Source organism: Propithecus coquereli, unplaced genomic scaffold (assembly GCF_000956105.1).
Source record: "Propithecus coquereli isolate 6110/MARCELLA unplaced genomic scaffold, Pcoq_1.0 Scaffold111, whole genome shotgun sequence".
Classification (NCBI taxonomy): domain Eukaryota; kingdom Metazoa; phylum Chordata; class Mammalia; order Primates; family Indriidae; genus Propithecus; species Propithecus coquereli.
The window spans coordinates 4,262,093-4,278,983 of NW_012135081.1; the positions used below are offsets into that span (position 1 = coordinate 4,262,093).

General features: G+C 42.2%; 1 protein-coding gene across 1 annotated transcript in view; it reads right to left on the minus strand.

Moving 5' to 3' along the window:
• Positions 1-2,019: 2,019 nt before the first annotated feature.
• ATF7 (activating transcription factor 7) overlaps positions 2,020-16,891 on the minus strand; it is an 86,731-nt gene continuing 71,859 nt past the window's right edge. Inside the window, exons 6-12 of the mRNA XM_012654531.1 lie at positions 15,737-15,894; positions 13,920-14,019; positions 13,278-13,391; positions 12,506-12,658; positions 8,552-8,749; positions 6,901-7,009; positions 2,020-3,143 (exon numbers count right to left, since the gene is read on the minus strand). Of these exons, the coding sequence (XP_012509985.1) occupies positions 2,926-3,143; positions 6,901-7,009; positions 8,552-8,749; positions 12,506-12,658; positions 13,278-13,391; positions 13,920-14,019; positions 15,737-15,894 (1,050 nt within the window). The 3' untranslated portion in view covers positions 2,020-2,925. The remainder of the gene's footprint in view (positions 3,144-6,900; positions 7,010-8,551; positions 8,750-12,505; positions 12,659-13,277; positions 13,392-13,919; positions 14,020-15,736; positions 15,895-16,891) is intronic.

Consider the following 16,891-nt stretch of genomic DNA (forward strand, 5'->3'; position numbering starts at 1 on the left):
TTCTTAGTGAGACTGAGGACCAGCTTGAGAGCTGTCTGGGGGGTGGTTCTGTCCTGCCCCTTCCTCATTTCAGTGCCCTTCACTACTATGGTTCTGGCAATGGTGCTCATTTAGGTCCTCTGTACTAACTTCCCACTGATGAAATAAGGACTCAGAGAATTAGACATGGGAGCTAAGAATCTAAAAAGACTCTACATAAATTAGCCACCCATCATGCCACAGGTGTGACTAAAAAAAAAAAAAAATAGCCACCTAACACAGGGACAGACTGGCAGGGCATGTTTGCAGTGACAAATTGATTCTTAACTCGAAAAACACTTGACTGAAGGGGGAAGAAAAATAGTCAAGGGTCTTATGAAAGCTCCTTAGGAGCCATAAACTCTGTCAAGCTTTAGGGAAAGGCTGTTAGTGGGAAATCATGACAACAAAAAATGAAACAAAAATCTAAAGCAGGAGAAAATTCCAGGGAGCAGCCATCTAAAGGAGAGGTCCTGAGCACAAGTTATGGCTGCGAATTTTTAAAGGCAAGTGAAGTCCCTGGAGGTGGTAACCTGCATTGTGACCATCTGCCATAACATTTGCTAGTCTGAGTCACTTCAGGGACTGTTCCTGTTGGGTATGTGCTGTTAGAGGATGAGAAAATTATGTGTTCTCAACTTTGTCTTCACCAAGGTATGGCTTGTTCAGCACCGGCTCTGAAAAGCAGGAGGGGAAATTTTAAAAAATGCAGAACATGTTACCTGGTTCAGTATATCACTCTAAGGAAATGGGAATCTTGTAGCTTAGAATAATTTTCTTGTTCCCCTATGACATAAATTTTGGAAGACAAAATAAGCAAGCAAGTTGGCAGTTATTTTGTATGTATAATGGAGGTAGGAGAGATGGAGAAAAGGACATCCTAGGCTTGGGCAGATGGCAGAAGGTGGCTCTGGGACAACTGGAAGGGTTTCACACTGAAGTGCTATTAAAGCTGACCTATCTATCCACAGGCCTCTGGCTTTGGATTGCTTCCTATGGCCGTGTAGAAATTGCATAGTTCAGAGCCAAGGGAAGATGAGAAGTCCTAATGGAGAAGAAAGAGGGACAAGAGGGATGAATTTCTCCCCCTGAAATCCAATTCTTCTAAGTAAGAATGGTTGAGAGGGATAACCACCAAGTTCCCAGGCAGGCCAGACCCTGGGCTCCTCTGCTGAGATCAATACTACACCTTCCCTCTCCCCTTCCTTCCTCCATCCAATCTCATACTTTAAAAAACCCACTCGGGACCTTGGCTATGATGCTTTGGAATCCTGGAGCTTGTTTTATGGAGAAACATTGCATTTAGGGGACAGAGGGCAGGAATGAGTCAAGGAAGTTCTGCAGGACCAGTGGCTAGGCTAGGAATCTGGTGAAAGAGAAAAGGTAGTCCAGAGGGCAGTGGGCACTTGTGAATACAAGACCTTAGCTCAGAAAAGAAGACAGATTTGTGAGGCAGAGAGATGGAGTAGAGCAAGGGAACTTAAGAGTCCCCTACACAACGGCCTGTCAGAGGGCTGCATCTGAACTACAGAAGAGAGACAGGCGGTAATGTGGACAGGAGCATGAAGAGGGAGAGGCAGGAGCAGAAAGATGACCAAAGGCCAGTGCGAGTGCTCACGCCTGTAATCCTAGCACTCTGGGAGGCCGAGGTGGGATGATCACTTGAGCTCAGGAGTTCAAGACCAGCCTGAGCAAAAGTGAGACCCCATCTCTACAAAAAATAGAAAAATTAACTGTGCGTTGTGGCGTGCACCTGTAGTCCCAGCTACTTGTGAGGCTGAGGCAGGAGGATTGCTTGAGCCCAGAAGTTTGAGGTTACAGTGAGCTACGATGATGCCACTGCACTCTACCCAGGATGATGGAGCGAGATTCTGTCTCAAAAAAAAAAAAAAAAAAAAAAAAAGACCAAAGATCACAATATGTATGCTTTGGTCAGTAAACTCTTATAAAACATAAAAGAATCAATTAATCCAGTAATCTGATGGAACAAGCTTTAAACTACATTGTTCCTCCTGACTCTGATGATTAGAACTGAAGGAAGATGGAGGGGAGGAGAAGGAATCAACCAGTCAGACCCTGGACTCTTTCCCTATCAAGAAATCTCTAATATAAGGCCACAAGATAAGGAAAGACCCCACCACTAGACCAGGTAAAGTCAAGAGACAAAATGAGGTACTCAAATAGCTCTGGAAATAGATGAGGAAGAACTAGAACTCCTGGGGTTTTGTTTGCTTCTTTTTGCTTTTTTTTGGTGGTAGGTAGGGAGAAGGAATAAAGCTTACAGAAGAGCTGGAAAATACTGCTACTTCATACATCAAAGGTAAACTTACATTCTCCATAAGTGAATGTTTTAACTAGGATTTAAGAAGGGGAAAAAGGGATAAATAAGCAGCTACTGGGAGACAAAGTCCTGAGTCCATGGGGTGGCTGGGGATGGGTCAGTGGGTGATATGCCATCAAATCTAGCCTCCCTCTATCTGGCAGGAAGTGGCATGCTGGTAAGGAACAAGAAGGTAACAGCCATGGCTTAGTGGGAGGAGAGGGAACTGAGAAACCCCAAACCTAGAAGTGCAAGGGTTAGTGTTAAAAGAGAGAGATACACGTGCATGGGGTAGGGTGATTGTTCGGACCATCTGGAAAGGCCTTTGGCTGTGGGTACATGAGAAACCCCACCCTTGGGGGATGATCTATGAGGCTCTGGGGCTTGGAGGCCCCCAGTACAGGTGTGAAACGTACATGACCATGTGGCTGAAGAGAAAAGCTCGACGTATGTCCATTACTCACAACACACAATTTCACCCCCCACACATTGCCACATCCAAGGCAGATGGAAGGGGATTAGATGACATCTCTCTTGGCTCCTGGGCGGGCGAGCTCTGGCTGGGGACCTCTCCACCAGGGGAGGCATCATCTGCCCGCAGACTGGGACTGTGGGGTCATGATCACATGCGACTGTATCGGCATGCTCACTTCTGTCCTTTGGCTGGCCATCTGAGTGAGGACCGAGGTGGCTACAGCTTCAGCTGCAGAGCGAACACTGAGGCCATTGCTAGGGACTGTTGCTGAGCTGTGCTGAATCACAGGGGCTGGAGAACCCGTTGGCTCTGAGCTTTCCTTGGGGCTTTCTGCCAGGAAGGAGGACAAAGAGAGTGAGTAGTTAGAAAACGGAATGCAGAAAGAGGCAGGACAACCTTCTGCCATAATTCTAAAGGAGTTCAAAGGAAAATGAACTTTTTGGGAGGCAAGCTCCCAAGAATCCTGGCTACTAAGTCATAAATGGGCTAGGAAATGGGAAGGTGTAAGAAGGGAAGAAAGAACTAGGCCAAAATTAACCTATCTATCCCAATAAAGTGAATCCCCAACATGTTAATTACACTGTCTGGCTTCTAGGTCTTTGCATAGTTCATTACCCCTATTTGGAACACTTTTCCTCTTATTCATGCCTTTAGAGGTGATTTAAAATAGATCACTTTTTAGCTATCCTCTCTGATCACGTCCCACAGGAATGGAATCATTCTATTATTTTTTATGTTCCTTTAGCATATAGTTGCACCACAGGTAAGTCTGATAAATATCTAGCTATAATCAAATGATGTTATAAATGGCCAGTCCTTGGCCAAGGTTCAGTTTATACATAAAACTACAAAGAAGTCTGTTTGACCCTCCTGACTATTAATTAGCTAGGCAGTAATGATTTAAAACATTTATTACGAGCTATGCCATTCCACCTAAAGTGACAATAACATTTCACTACTAAACACAGATACCTGTGCGGCATACAATGGTAACTTCATGTTGCTCATCAGTCAAGGAGTTTAATTAAACACCAGATAGCTTCTATGGCTGCTTAAACAGAGATATGTGGAATAAGGGCAAATTTCTAATAGTTGGTTGTATTTTTGACCTTTTGATGAACACTTGAGTCTTCTTTCAGGATTCAAATATTGCCTCCTCTGTGAAGCCATCTTTGTTACCCTCAGAAAATTAACTGTTTCATCCTTTGTGTTTTCAGAACATATATACTCATTTATTCATCAAACATTTGCTAAGCATCATCCATGTACCAGGCACAGGTACACAGAGAATAAAAGGGGAACTCTGTCCTCAGGAAGCTCCCCATGCAGGGGCTGCTTGACTGGGATATCTGTCCTTATTTGCTCATGGGTTACATGACCCTCTCAGAGGTAGTGACAATGTTTTATTTGTCTTGTGCCAAGTGCTTACTATAACGTCTATATCACACCACAGGAACTAAACACATCTTTGCTGTAATGAATAGTTTAATGGATTGACTATGGGTCAGAGTTCTTGCAGGGACTAAATAGAAAACTTACTGTATATAGACTACATACTGGTAAATGAACAATCCTTGTCTTCCTTAGCCTGTCAATAGAATTTGAAATAGCTGATCACTAAACTTGAAATGCTTTCCTATCTTGATTGACAGAACACACCACGTTCAGCTACTTAGCTGGTTTTCCTCCTATTTTCCTGGCTGCTCCTTCTCAGTCTCCTGTGGGTTCTTTCTCATCTCTTTGGACTCTCATCTCTTTGGAGCTAAGTCCTGGGACTACTCTTTTTCTATCTATGCTCTCACCTTGGGGACTTCATCTAGTTTCAAGGCTTTAAAAACTAACTATATGCTCTTGACTCCCAAAGTTTTATCTTTAGCCTTTCCTTTGAATTGCAAACCCATATAACCAACTGACCTGCTTGACAGCTCCACCTGTAAGCCTAATAGGCTTCTTAAACATAGCTTGAAAAAAAAACAAAAAAATATAGCTTGTCCAAAGATGAGCTCCTGATGTACCTCCCAGACTATTTCCTCCTCCAGTTTTGCCTATTTCAATTAATGACAACTCCATTCTTTTAGTTGCTGAGGCCAAAAACATTGGTGCCATTTTTGATTCTTCTTTTTTTCATATATACCATCCCATCGGGCTGTCATCAAACCCTGTCACTCTAATTTCAAAATAAATCCTGAATTCAACCTCTTCTCACTACTTTCACTACTACTATCCTGGGCCAAGGTTCCATTGTCTCTTGCTTGTATTATTATTATAATAATACATATTTTTTGAGATGGAGTCTCACTCTGTTGCCCAGACTAGAGTGCAGTGGCATCATCATAGCTCACTGCACCTCAAACTCCTGGGCTCAAGCAATCCTATTGACTCAGTCTGCTAAGTACCTGAGATTACTGGTGTGTGCCACCACACGCAGCTAATTTTTCTATTTTTTGTAGAGATGGGGTCTTGCTGTTGCTCAGACTGGTCTCAAACTCCTGGCCTCAAGCAATCCTCCCACCTCGGCCTCTCAAGAACGCTAAGATTACAGGCATGAGCCAACCTGCCCGGCCTTCTTGCTTGTATTATTACAACAGCCTCCTAAGTGGACCGCCTGCTTCTGCCCTTGCACCGCCGACATCTCCAGTAGAGGAATCCTGTTCAAATGTAAGTCAGATCAGTCAAGTCATTCCTCTGCTGAAAACCAACTAATGGCCCTAATGGCCAGACTAAGGTAGAGTAAAAGTTGGGGTCCTCACTATGACTGATGAGACCCTAAGTGAAATGCTCCTATTACCTTCCCTACTTCATCTCCAACTACTCTCTCCACCACCCACTCCAGCCACACCAGCCTCCTTGATGTTCCTAGAATGTACCAGGCATGCTCTCACCTTGGGTCTTTGCATTTGCTGATCACACTCTTCCCTGCAGTACTCTTCTTCCATGTAAATGCATGGCTAGCTACCTTACTTCCTTCAGGTCTTTATTCAAAAGCCACCTAATCTAAAATTTCAATTTTGCTGCCAACATTTCATATTACCCTTCCCCTGTTTTACTTTTTCTTCTAGCATTTACTATTATCTAACATACCATATATTTTGCCTATTTATCTTGTTTATTGTCTGTCTCACCTACTAAAATACAAGCTCCTCAAGGGCCGGGATTTAATCTAATCTATTTGGTTCCCTATTATATCCCCAGCATGTAAAACAGTGCCTGGCACAGAACTGACAATCAATATCTGCTTAATGAATGAATGTACCCTGAAGTACAAATTAAAATTAAAATTTAAATAGAGATGTCTTAAATTGGTGATATGGTTACTCTTTTTCTATGGGAACACATCTCTGAAATGATAAAGACAGTTAGTGAAAAAATAATTTGATATATCAAAACTTGATAGCTAGCATTTCTATGAATTTATTTAATTTGCAAAGGAAAACTAGCATTTATTAGCTTTTACTGCCCGTAAGCAATTATTCACAGCAATTTTAACTTCAGAATTGTGCATGTCCTGAGCACAACTCTGTGGCCACTGCCTTTTAACACTATTTTATGTACGCTCACAGATTATAAACTGAAACATCAGCCATCATTAGAAAGAAAAAATATACCCCCAAATCCCGATGCTTAACCAATCCCAATGTATCAACTACTGTTTGTATCTTCTCTAGGCCAAGCCAATGTCTTTGAAGTAAGAAACACCTGGATGCAAATCTTGGCTCCACCATTTTACCAGCTGTGTAACCTAATCTGAGGGCAGTTTTCTCATGTATAAAGGTAGGTAATACCTATTTCATGAGAGAATTGGAAAGACGGTAGAGTGCCTCACACAAAATAGGCACCCAATAAATTTTGCTACCCATCATCCTTAATTGTAATAGATAACTAGGATAACTCTATTTTTTGACAACTCTGTTGTTGTCAAAAATATATACATATTTTTTTGGTAGGACTGGTTGCTCCACAAGGGCTACTCACTAATCAGTTTGGAGTCCACAGTACATTTGGGATGAGGTTACAAAATTATAAACAATTGAGACACTCAGTACATGCAGTTTACTGACTGACTTTGGTTAGATTGTGAGTCACTTACCTAAATAGCCTTGAGTCTTTTTCTGTAGTGCAGTTACTGGGCAGTCTTTATGAGCTAACAGTAGCTGTTTCAACTGAGCCACCTCATTGCGTAGTAATGTGACTTCATTCTGAGGAGGGAGAGAAGAAAACAGTATCAAGAAAATTTATCCTCCACTCTTGGACTCCCCAGTGGCTATCCCCAAAAGGAGGACAGAATGATGCCTAGGTTTTCTCCCCCAAATTGGGATAAGACTCCTGATCCAGCAAGGCTTCAGATGGCCCAGGGCCAGAATAGTCATGAATTCAAAGACAGGAGTTGCTTACAGTGACAAGTAGGGATTTATAATAGAAAAATTACTCCTATTTAGGATAAATATGATTGTACCCAAATCAATAATGCATATGCTATTTGACCAGGAGAAGTCTACTTCTAGGAATCTATTTAACACAACTATGTACTCAAGTGCATGCAATGTTCATTGCGGCATTGCTATCTAGCAAAAAATTAGAACAACATCAGTATCCTTACCTTATAACATAACCACACTACAGAATATACTACTATACAACTATTAAAAATAATGTGGTAGATGTTCCATATCCATGGCTAGATCTCTAGGAAATACAGTTAACCCATTTATGTTAAAACAAAGACACAATCCCTCCAACTCCCACATAAAAACTATAAATAAAAATTATTTAAACATACGAATATGTCTGGACGGTACACAAAATTTATATGCAGGGAAGAGAACGGGATTGCAAAAGGCAGATTAAAGAAGGGACTTTGGGCTGGGCGTGGTGGCTCACGCCTGTAATCCTAGCTCTCTGGGAGGCCGAGGTGGGCGGATTGTTTGAGCTCAGGAGTTCGAAACCAGCCTGAGCAAGAGCGAGACCCTGTCTCTACTAAAAATAGAAAGAAATTAATTGGACAACTAAAAATATATAGAAAAAACTAGCCGGGCATGGTGGCACATGCCTGTAGTCCCAGCTACTCGGGAGGCTGAGGCAGGAGGATCGCTTGAGCCCAGGAGTTTGAGGTTGCTGTCAGCTAGGATGACGCCACAGCATTCTAGCTCGGGCAAAAGAGTGAGACTCTGTCTCAAAAAAAAAAAAAAAAAAAAAAAAAAGAAGGGACTTTGTTTTTATTCTATACATCTCTGTGTGTATATATATTTTATAATAGACATGTATTCATATATTACCTTTGTACTTAAAATATTTTAATAGATAATCAGAAGAAGGGAAGATGATATTCAAGAGGATGTCTGGATTATAATTGTTCTATTTGTGCTTGTGGCAGTTTTTTCTTTCCTTATTTTAGTAAGCTGCATTATCTAGGGCAAAAACATTTCCCTTTGGGTGTTTCCTGACCCCAGTCAGATTCTACCGATGATTTAAAACAAATACCCTGAGGGTGCTTAATCTAATTTCCTTCATCCAAGTGGGTCTATGGATGACTCAGTCTAGTATAAGATTTGGGGATAGTTGGTGAGTGTCTTTCCCAATCCCTAGGGAAGAGATTTCAACTCTGTTAAGAGGTTCTTTCTAACTTCTGGATCTGTCCTAATTAAAGAATTACCATCTTCTATTATATTGTCCCACTTTTTTCTTATTCAATCCCACTTTCCAGATTCAACAATCCCAATAATGATGTAGGACCCACTCACACTGAGCTGAATGTTCTGAGAAGTAAGTTCCTCTGCTTTCTTCTCTAGGGAGGACACCCATAGCTTCCGCTTTTGGCGGCAGCGGGAGGCTGCAGCCCGGTTGCGCTCCAGAAAGCGCTGTCGTCGCTCATCTGGATCTTCATCCACAGTGCGCCGCCGTCGCCCCCCAGTACTAGGGGTGGGCTGGGCTGGTGATACCTGTTGACCAGGGAGGAAGCCGAGTTACCTGATGAGAACATCACTCCTTTCTAAATCACACCTGATATTAGGTAGATTAGTAAAGTCTGGTAAAGGGATGTACCAGTCTCTGGTACCAGTCTCAGCAAGTCTCATCACTATGTCCCTGAACTTCTTTTTTATAGTTAGTGCCTCATTCTGCCTCTCATTTCTTTCCATTCTTCTCAGTCCCAAATTTAAACAAAGAAGTTCAGTTGGAAATTGCGATTATTTCTGAGACAGACAAAATGAAACTCAGATCACTTTTTGTTTCTTAACAATAGGGAATCTAGTAGGCAGGGAAATTAGAATTGGGGGAGGGGGCCGGGCGCGGTGGCTCACACCTGTAATCCTAGCTCTCTGGGAGGCCGAGGCGGGCGGATTGTTTGAGCTCAGGAGTTCGAAACCAGCCTGAGCAAGAGCGAGACCCTGTCTCTACTAAAATTAGAAAGAAATTAATTGGACAACTAAAAATATATAGAAAAAATCAGCCGGGCATGGTGGCACATGCCTGTAGTCCCAGCTACTCGGGAGGCTGAGGCAGGAGGATTGCTTCAGCCCAGGAGTTTGAGGTTGCTGTGAGCTAGGATGATGCCACGGCACTCTAGCCCGGGCAACACAGTGAGACTCTGTCTCAAAAAAAAAAAAAAAAATTGGGGGAGGGTGTCAGGGGAAATTTTAGGGAGACTGTGAAATAAAAAAGTTTTGAGAATCACTGATTTTGACAAGCAATATGTACAAACAATTGCATGCTGTAACAGTTTTCAGAAAAGGAGAAAAAATATTTTTATTCACTTCACTACCAGTGAGATATGGGCCACTGTGAAGAGATATAGATTAGTATATTCTTTTTATTTATAATAAGTTATTAATCATCCTCAGTAACCCTTGTTTTGTTTGTGAACAGAAAAAATGTTTAATCCTTTTACAAATTGGTGATATAGGCCTGTCTTTTGTTTTTAAGCTTCAGGCTGAAGTTCTTTTTCACTTAAGCACTTTTGGATCATCTTCCCTTTCTGTTAGTAGGTATGCATTCAGAGAAGGCAGACCAATTTTATAATAGTGCCCCCAATTTTTTTAAAATGTAGACAGACCAACCTTCTGTAGAAAGGAAGTTGACTCTTGAACAACAAGGGTTTGAACTGTGCAAGTCCACTTATGTGCAGATATTTTTTCAATAAAAGTTACACCAAGTGTTCCTCCTTCTCCTTCCAACTCCTTCACCTTATTCCCCTTGTGTCACCACCGGGAGACCACGCTCTCTTCCTCGGCCTACTCAATGTGAAGATGGCATGGATAAAGACCTTTATGATGACCCACTTCTATTTAATTAATAGTAAATATATTTTATCTTCCTTATGATTTTCTTAATAACATTTTTTCTTTTCTTTTCTTTTTTTTGAGACAGAGTTTCACTCTTTTGCTCTGGCAAGAATGTAATGGCATCATCATAGCTTACTACAACCTCAAACTCCTGGGCTCAAGCAATCCTCCTGCCTCAGCTTCCCAGGTAGCTGGGACTACAGGTGCACTCCACCATGCCCGGATAAGTTTTCTATTTTTTGTAGAGACAGGGTCTCACTCTTGCTCAGGATGGTCTGGAACTCCTGATCTCAGGCAATCCTTCTGCCTCAGCCTCCCAAAGTGCTAGGATTACAGGAGTGAGCCACCATGCCCAGCCAACATTTTCTTTAGCTTATTTTATTGTAAGAATACAGTATATAATACATATAACATACAAAATATGTGTTAATCGATTGTTTGTGTTATTGGTAAGGCTTCTGGTCAACAGCAGACTATTAGTGGTTAAATTTTTGGAGAGTCAAAAGTTATAGATTGATTTTCAACTGTGTGGGGTTGAAGCCCCAAACCCCCATGTTGCTCAAGGGTCAACTGTATATAACAATGCCAAAAGTAAATTCTTCCTGGATCTGTTGTTATTAGGGGATATCTGTATTTGTATATCCCAAATGCCAGAGCTTATATCAGTTTCATGAGCATAAGCATGAACTTATAAAAAAATAGAATTTTGGCTGGGCACGGTGGCTCCCAGCACCTTGGGAGGCTCAGGTGGAAGGATCGCTTGACCTTTTTAAAGAGCAAGACCCCATGTCTTAAAAAAAAAAAAAAAAATAGAAAGATTAGCCAGGCATGGTGGGGCACGCCTGTAGTCCTAACTACTTGGGAGGCTGAGGTGGGAGGACTGCTTGAGCACAGGAGTTTGAAGCTGTAGTGAGCTATGATCACATCACTGCACTCCAGCCTGAGTGACAGAGTGAGACCTCATCTGCCAAAAGAAAAAAAGAATACTCTACTCCAGGCCCCACTGAATTATGTTCTCCATTAACAGATAATGAAGAGATGATTTTATTTATTCAGACTAATTGCTCCAAAAAGAAAAAAATGTAGAGGAAATCTCAAACTCAATTTAATGAACTAGAGGCCCCTGGGTCATTGCTTCTCACTGTACTAAGGGAAGATGCTTTCTTCAGGACATTTATAATAATTCTTCTGCGAATTTCAACTTCTTCTTTGTCCTGAGCTCACTGGAGCTCATGTAAAGATTAGTGCTTTAGAAGGAGGATGGGGGAAAGGAAAAGATAGGTGCCTCTTCCCTCATATGCAATTCAGTAACTCATGCAGGGAATGGAGGTGAAAGAATAGGACAAGAGGAAGAAAGGAAGAATGAGAAGGAAAGGAATCAGTGGTGACTAAAAAGGTGACTAAATCCACGCCATTTTCCCAAGAGAGAAAGCAGAAAACTCAGGCAAGTGGGGGTTATACTTTACACCATCTTCAGGACTAGCTTTGATGGGGTTACAGGAAGGTGAGGCAGGCTTAGCTTCCAAAAAGAAAACTCAAATGAAAGCTTTCGTTTTTGGCCAAGTTTTAAGGCAGCATATGGCCATGAAATGTTTGGACATGTGTAGTAACCAATGAAGCAGGTGGTGACATCAGGAAAAGAGGGGCTGGGCAAAGAATGTAACTCTAGAAACCAATCTCAGGTATTGTCACCTGGCCAGTGCAAATGATATGAAAACTGAGGACTATTCAGTTTCCAAAGAATTCTGTTCAAACTGAAACCTTCTTGACAAGAGAAGTGGGTAACTAAGTGGGATCTCTTTGACTTTTTAAGGATTTTAATTTTTCTTGATATAAAGTGATTAAATTGATAATGAGAAGGTTTTTTGGTGTGTGTTTTCTAGTTTTTTTACTGAGCCATCTTATTATAGTAATATCACATTTTATTTACTTATTTATTTGAAAACTTATACGTCTTAAATACATTTTAATAATATATTGTTATCATCTGGTTTTTGTTGTAAAATCTAATCAGGTAAGTTATTATTTTTTTGGTGAGACTTAATGGATGACTAAGAGACAAGGGGAGCCTCTTTTGTTTAGTACATTAACGGTGCTTGAAGTGAGGTTCTGTGACATTTTAGAGGATTCTGCAGATACATTAAACATTACTCATATGGAAAACAAAAACAAAAACTGAATCCTCCTCTGCAACAGTTCTGCATTATTCAGTCTGTTTGCATGTAAGTCTAACAAAAGGGTGGATAAAGAATGGTGCATTTTGCTTTAATCAAACTGTCAGCAAAAACCAAAGTAGCAGGAGGATACCCAGAAAGCTGAAATCCATTCTTCTCTAATTTTCTGCTCCCTGAAAAACAGATACGACACAAAGAGTGAGTGACACAGCTGGTTCCCCCATCTGAGGGCCCAACTGACCTGTGGCTGGGCAGGGGAAGGGGCATCAGGGTGCTGGATGAGGATCTGGCTCTGCTCTGGACGGGCTGTCACCATGGTGCTGGCAGTACCCACCACCATTCCACAACCACCATTAATTGAGGAGACTTGGTGGGTTAGGGTGGCTTTTAGCCTCTGTGGGGAAAGATAAGAAAAAAAAAGCTTGTCAAGGATGATATTCTATCAAGGATGAGAAGAGCGGGCTTAGATTTAATTTTATTATTGACCTTACAGATAGCTGAAGTTTCCACTCCAATTTTCCCTTAACAGAGAAATTAAAAGAAAATGACAGAGAGAGAAAATGTGCACCTGGATCCCTAAAATGCCTACTCTGTTCCCTGGCTATCATCCTGGGCACAGTTGGGGGTGGGGGTTGTTGAACTAAGAGTCCAGATGAAAGCTCTCTCCTGGAACCTGGCCAGAGGCTGGTTACGCAGCTATTCACCTCTTGGCCAGCTCCCCTGCCCACTCATCCACCCTCCATCTGTCACCCTGGAACTAAAACAGCAAGAGTTCCATTCCAAACAATCTGTGCTGTCTCTTTTCACTGCCATGGTCTATATGAGAGGCTCTAAAGGTGGGGAGAGGAAATGGGAGTCATGAATCAGGGTCTTTTCTTTTCCAGACCCCACAGCAGGATGTGCGTAGCTTTGCAAGCCCCAGGAGGTTCCTTTGCTTGGCTCACTTGAAAAACCTAGGCTGATACCACTTCTTTCAAACAGGCCAACATTGCCCCAGGCTGGGTTGTACTCACCATCTTGGCTTCTGATGGTATTGGGTGGCCAGAGGGAGAAATGGAGCCACTGCTGTTAACTGGTGGGCCAGGGATACCAGGAATGTTGGGCACCATGGACACAGGTCTGGCCAGCTGGATCAAGAGAAGAAAGAAAAACCAGAAAGGGACATAATACTACTGGTAGGGTAACAGTTTTCCCAAAATGAAGTGCCTTTGAGATTGGCATGTCAGGGTCTGTTCTGTGCAACCCAACCATAGGACATACAGGGACAGTCTGGGAAATACCTTTCCCCATGGAACACCACAGGGTAGGGAATCTAATCTTTGAGTGCTGGTACAATTTCTGTGGGAAAGGCTGGAGCCTTGAGGAAAGTGGTGGGCAATTTGGGAGGTGCTATGTGCCAAGTGAAATCAAACAATCAGTGGGGCTGGCAAGATCAATTCCTAGACCAGTAGCCAACTGTCCAGATGAGTCTTTGTCTAGTGTTCCATAGTGCTGGATTGGCAGAGGTTAGTGTGGAGTTCGGGCAGGCTGCCATGCTCAACTAATACAGACCAGAACCCACATTTCCCCAGGGTTCATGTGTGTGTATAACCATTCAGGTGGGAGGGAGGGACTACCATTGCCATAGGGTTGGCTGTCCTAACTACAGAGCTCACCGATATAACAGAAGGCATCTGTACTGGAGGCCCTGGCAGCACAGGCATGGTCTGTCCATTAGCAAGATGCATAACAAGAGGGAGGGAGCCAGTGGGAGACCTAGAGGAGACAGGAAGTGAAATTTTCATAATATTGACCTTTTGTTCATGGATATTCCTCCTATAATTATAACAGATTTTCCAGTGTTCTCTAGTTAGAGAAAGAATAAAGCAGCATTGTAAAATCTTTACACACTCATGAAGGTGGGAAAAGCAGGGAATGCTACTTACTGTACAGATGGAGAGAAATGGCAAAATCTTTATACCTTGCAAATTAAGCAAACTCAAATGGTAGGAAGCTAATCCTATTAAGGGTTTAGAACAATTAAATAAACAACTCTACCACTGGCATGTATAAATTGTCTTGCCTTAGGCAAGGCAGAGTTGCATCAAAGTTGTTTTTCAAAGCTGAATTATGTCATAAGATGGCCAAATTTGAGTAAGGTTCTCTTGTTCTTCTTTTTTTTTTTTTTTTGAGACAGAGTCTCGCTTTTGTTGCCAGGGCTAGAGTGAGTGCCTTGGCGTCAGCCTAGCTCACAGCAACCTCAAACTCCTGGGCTGAAGCAATCCTTCTGCCTCAGCCTCCCAAGTAGCTGGGACTACAGGCATGTGCCACCATGCCCGGCTAATTTTTTCTATATATTTTTAGTTGTTCAATTAATTTCTTTCTATTTTTAGTAGAGACGGGGTCTCGCTCTTGCTCAGACTGGTCTCGAACTCCTGACCTTGAGCGATCCACCCACCTCAGCCTCCCAGAGTGCTAGGATTACAGGCGTGAGCCACGGTTCTCTTGTTCTTTTCCGAGTTTTGCTCTACCATGCCCCAAAAAAGAGGCTGGCCCTTTTTATTTTTCCTGGTGTGTTGAGAGAACAATAAGCTCTAGAGAGCTGAATCTGGACAACAACCTCTAACCCATGGGTGTCTGGGGACAGGATCTCAAGTCATCCCATCAGGAAATCTGTATGGGCCATGAAAGGAGTGAAGACAGACAGACAGACAAAATTAGGGGTAGCAAAGAATAAGAGCCCTAACTGGGACTGAGAAGAACACTAAATTCAAAGAGGATGACTTAATGTGTTTCAGTCTTTCATTCAGTAGTGCCCCAATGGACTTCTATAGAAGCGTGGCCTCCAGCATTGTGACGAACTTGCCAAAGTTTTAAGGATTCTTTTCTTTAGAATGAAGAAGTATTAAACCCCTAAATGAAGGAAGTATTACCCACAAATAAATATTTCCTTGTCTACTAAAAAGGTAAAGAAGATTTGGTTTATGGTGGAAAAATTTACTTTGAGAGACAATCTCAGTGACTTGTTTTCCTTGGGTATACAAAAACGGTCCCTGGTTTTTTGTTTGGTTTTGTTTTTAATGTTTATTTTGATTTGTGGGGTTTTCTTTTGTTTGTTTGTTTTTGAGATAGAGTCCTGCTCTGTTGCCCTGGCTAAAGTACAGTGGCATCAACATAGCTCACTGCAGCCTTAAACTTCTGAGCTCAAGCAATCCTCTTGCCTTAGCCTCCCAAGTAGCTGGGACTATAAGCAAATTCCACCGTGCTGGCTAATTTTTTTTTTCCTATTTTTAGTAGAGACAGGGTCTCGTTTTTGCTCAGGCTGGTCTCAAACTCCTGACCTAAAGCAATCCTCCTGCCTCAGTCTCCCAAAGTGCTAGGATTTACAGGCATGAGCCACCGTGCCCAGCCAATAGTCCCCATTTTTTCAAATAATTTCACAAGGTGAAAAGAAATGCAGCTTTCACTATTTCTCCCTGCTCTTTTTACTTACCCCATTTGCCTGTTGGATGGTGGAGCCTGTGTGATGACAGAGGTTGGGGAGGGAAGGGTTGGATGAAGTGGATCATACCCCAAGTGGAGAGGCAGGGAACCAGGACGTACAATGGTGGGCGTGGGGGTAGAGATCACAACAGGCTTTGGGGCAACCTCCTGGGAAGAAGAGACCAAAAGATCACGAAATGCTTTAAGGGCTGCTACAGGGAAATACATAGTTGGTAAAATCTAGTACAAATCTCCTAAAAAGAGCATTAGAGCCACTTATGTAAATCATTACCTAACTCCATCATGATCTTGGACCCATACCTCGCTCACTCATTCAGTAGGAATGCTGAGTTAAGATCTCTTTGCCATCTCCCTTTCAGGGATGATGGCTATATAAATGACAATTGGAAAATCACTTGAAATCTTTGAAGCACTGTAGTACTACATACATTCTAGGAATTGTCATAATTTTTCACAATTCAGATACTCTCTATTATAAACCTGATGCCCAAGTGTCCTCTGACCTCCAATGAGAAAAGGCAGGTATACTGGTGATAAGGCAACTAACTATCTCCTGTAGACCCTTTCAAAAGGGCTATGGAAGTTTGAATAATGATTGTATTGTAATAAAACAAATTGCTTCTCACTATGTTAGAATCTTAGACTGCCAGTGGCCATACTGGCCATGAAAACATCTCCAAATAGTCTCCAGGACTTGGTTGTAGATGAAAAGGGGAGGGGATGGGATGGTTGTAATGTTTATGGAGAAGGTAGGTTTGAAAAGTTACCAAGCCAAATTTGGAGGGAAGTCAGATGAGGTACTACAGATGCTCTATCCATAGTGGATGTTAAAATTAATAACCACTGGTAGAGCAGTAGAGAATGAAAGGAGGCATGAGGGGGGGCTTGTGAGGTCCTTTTTTTTTTTTTTCTTATACAGGGTCTCGCTCTGTCACCCAGGCTGGAGTACAGCAGTGTGATTACAGCTCACTGCAGCCTCAAAGTCCTGGGCTCAAGTGATCCTCCCACCTTATCCTCCAGAGCAGCTAGGATTTATAATCATGCATCACCACATCTGGCTAATTAAAAAAATTTTTTTTGTACAGATGCGGTCTCACTATGTTGCCCAGGCTGGTCTCGACCTCCTGGCCTCAAGTGATCCTCC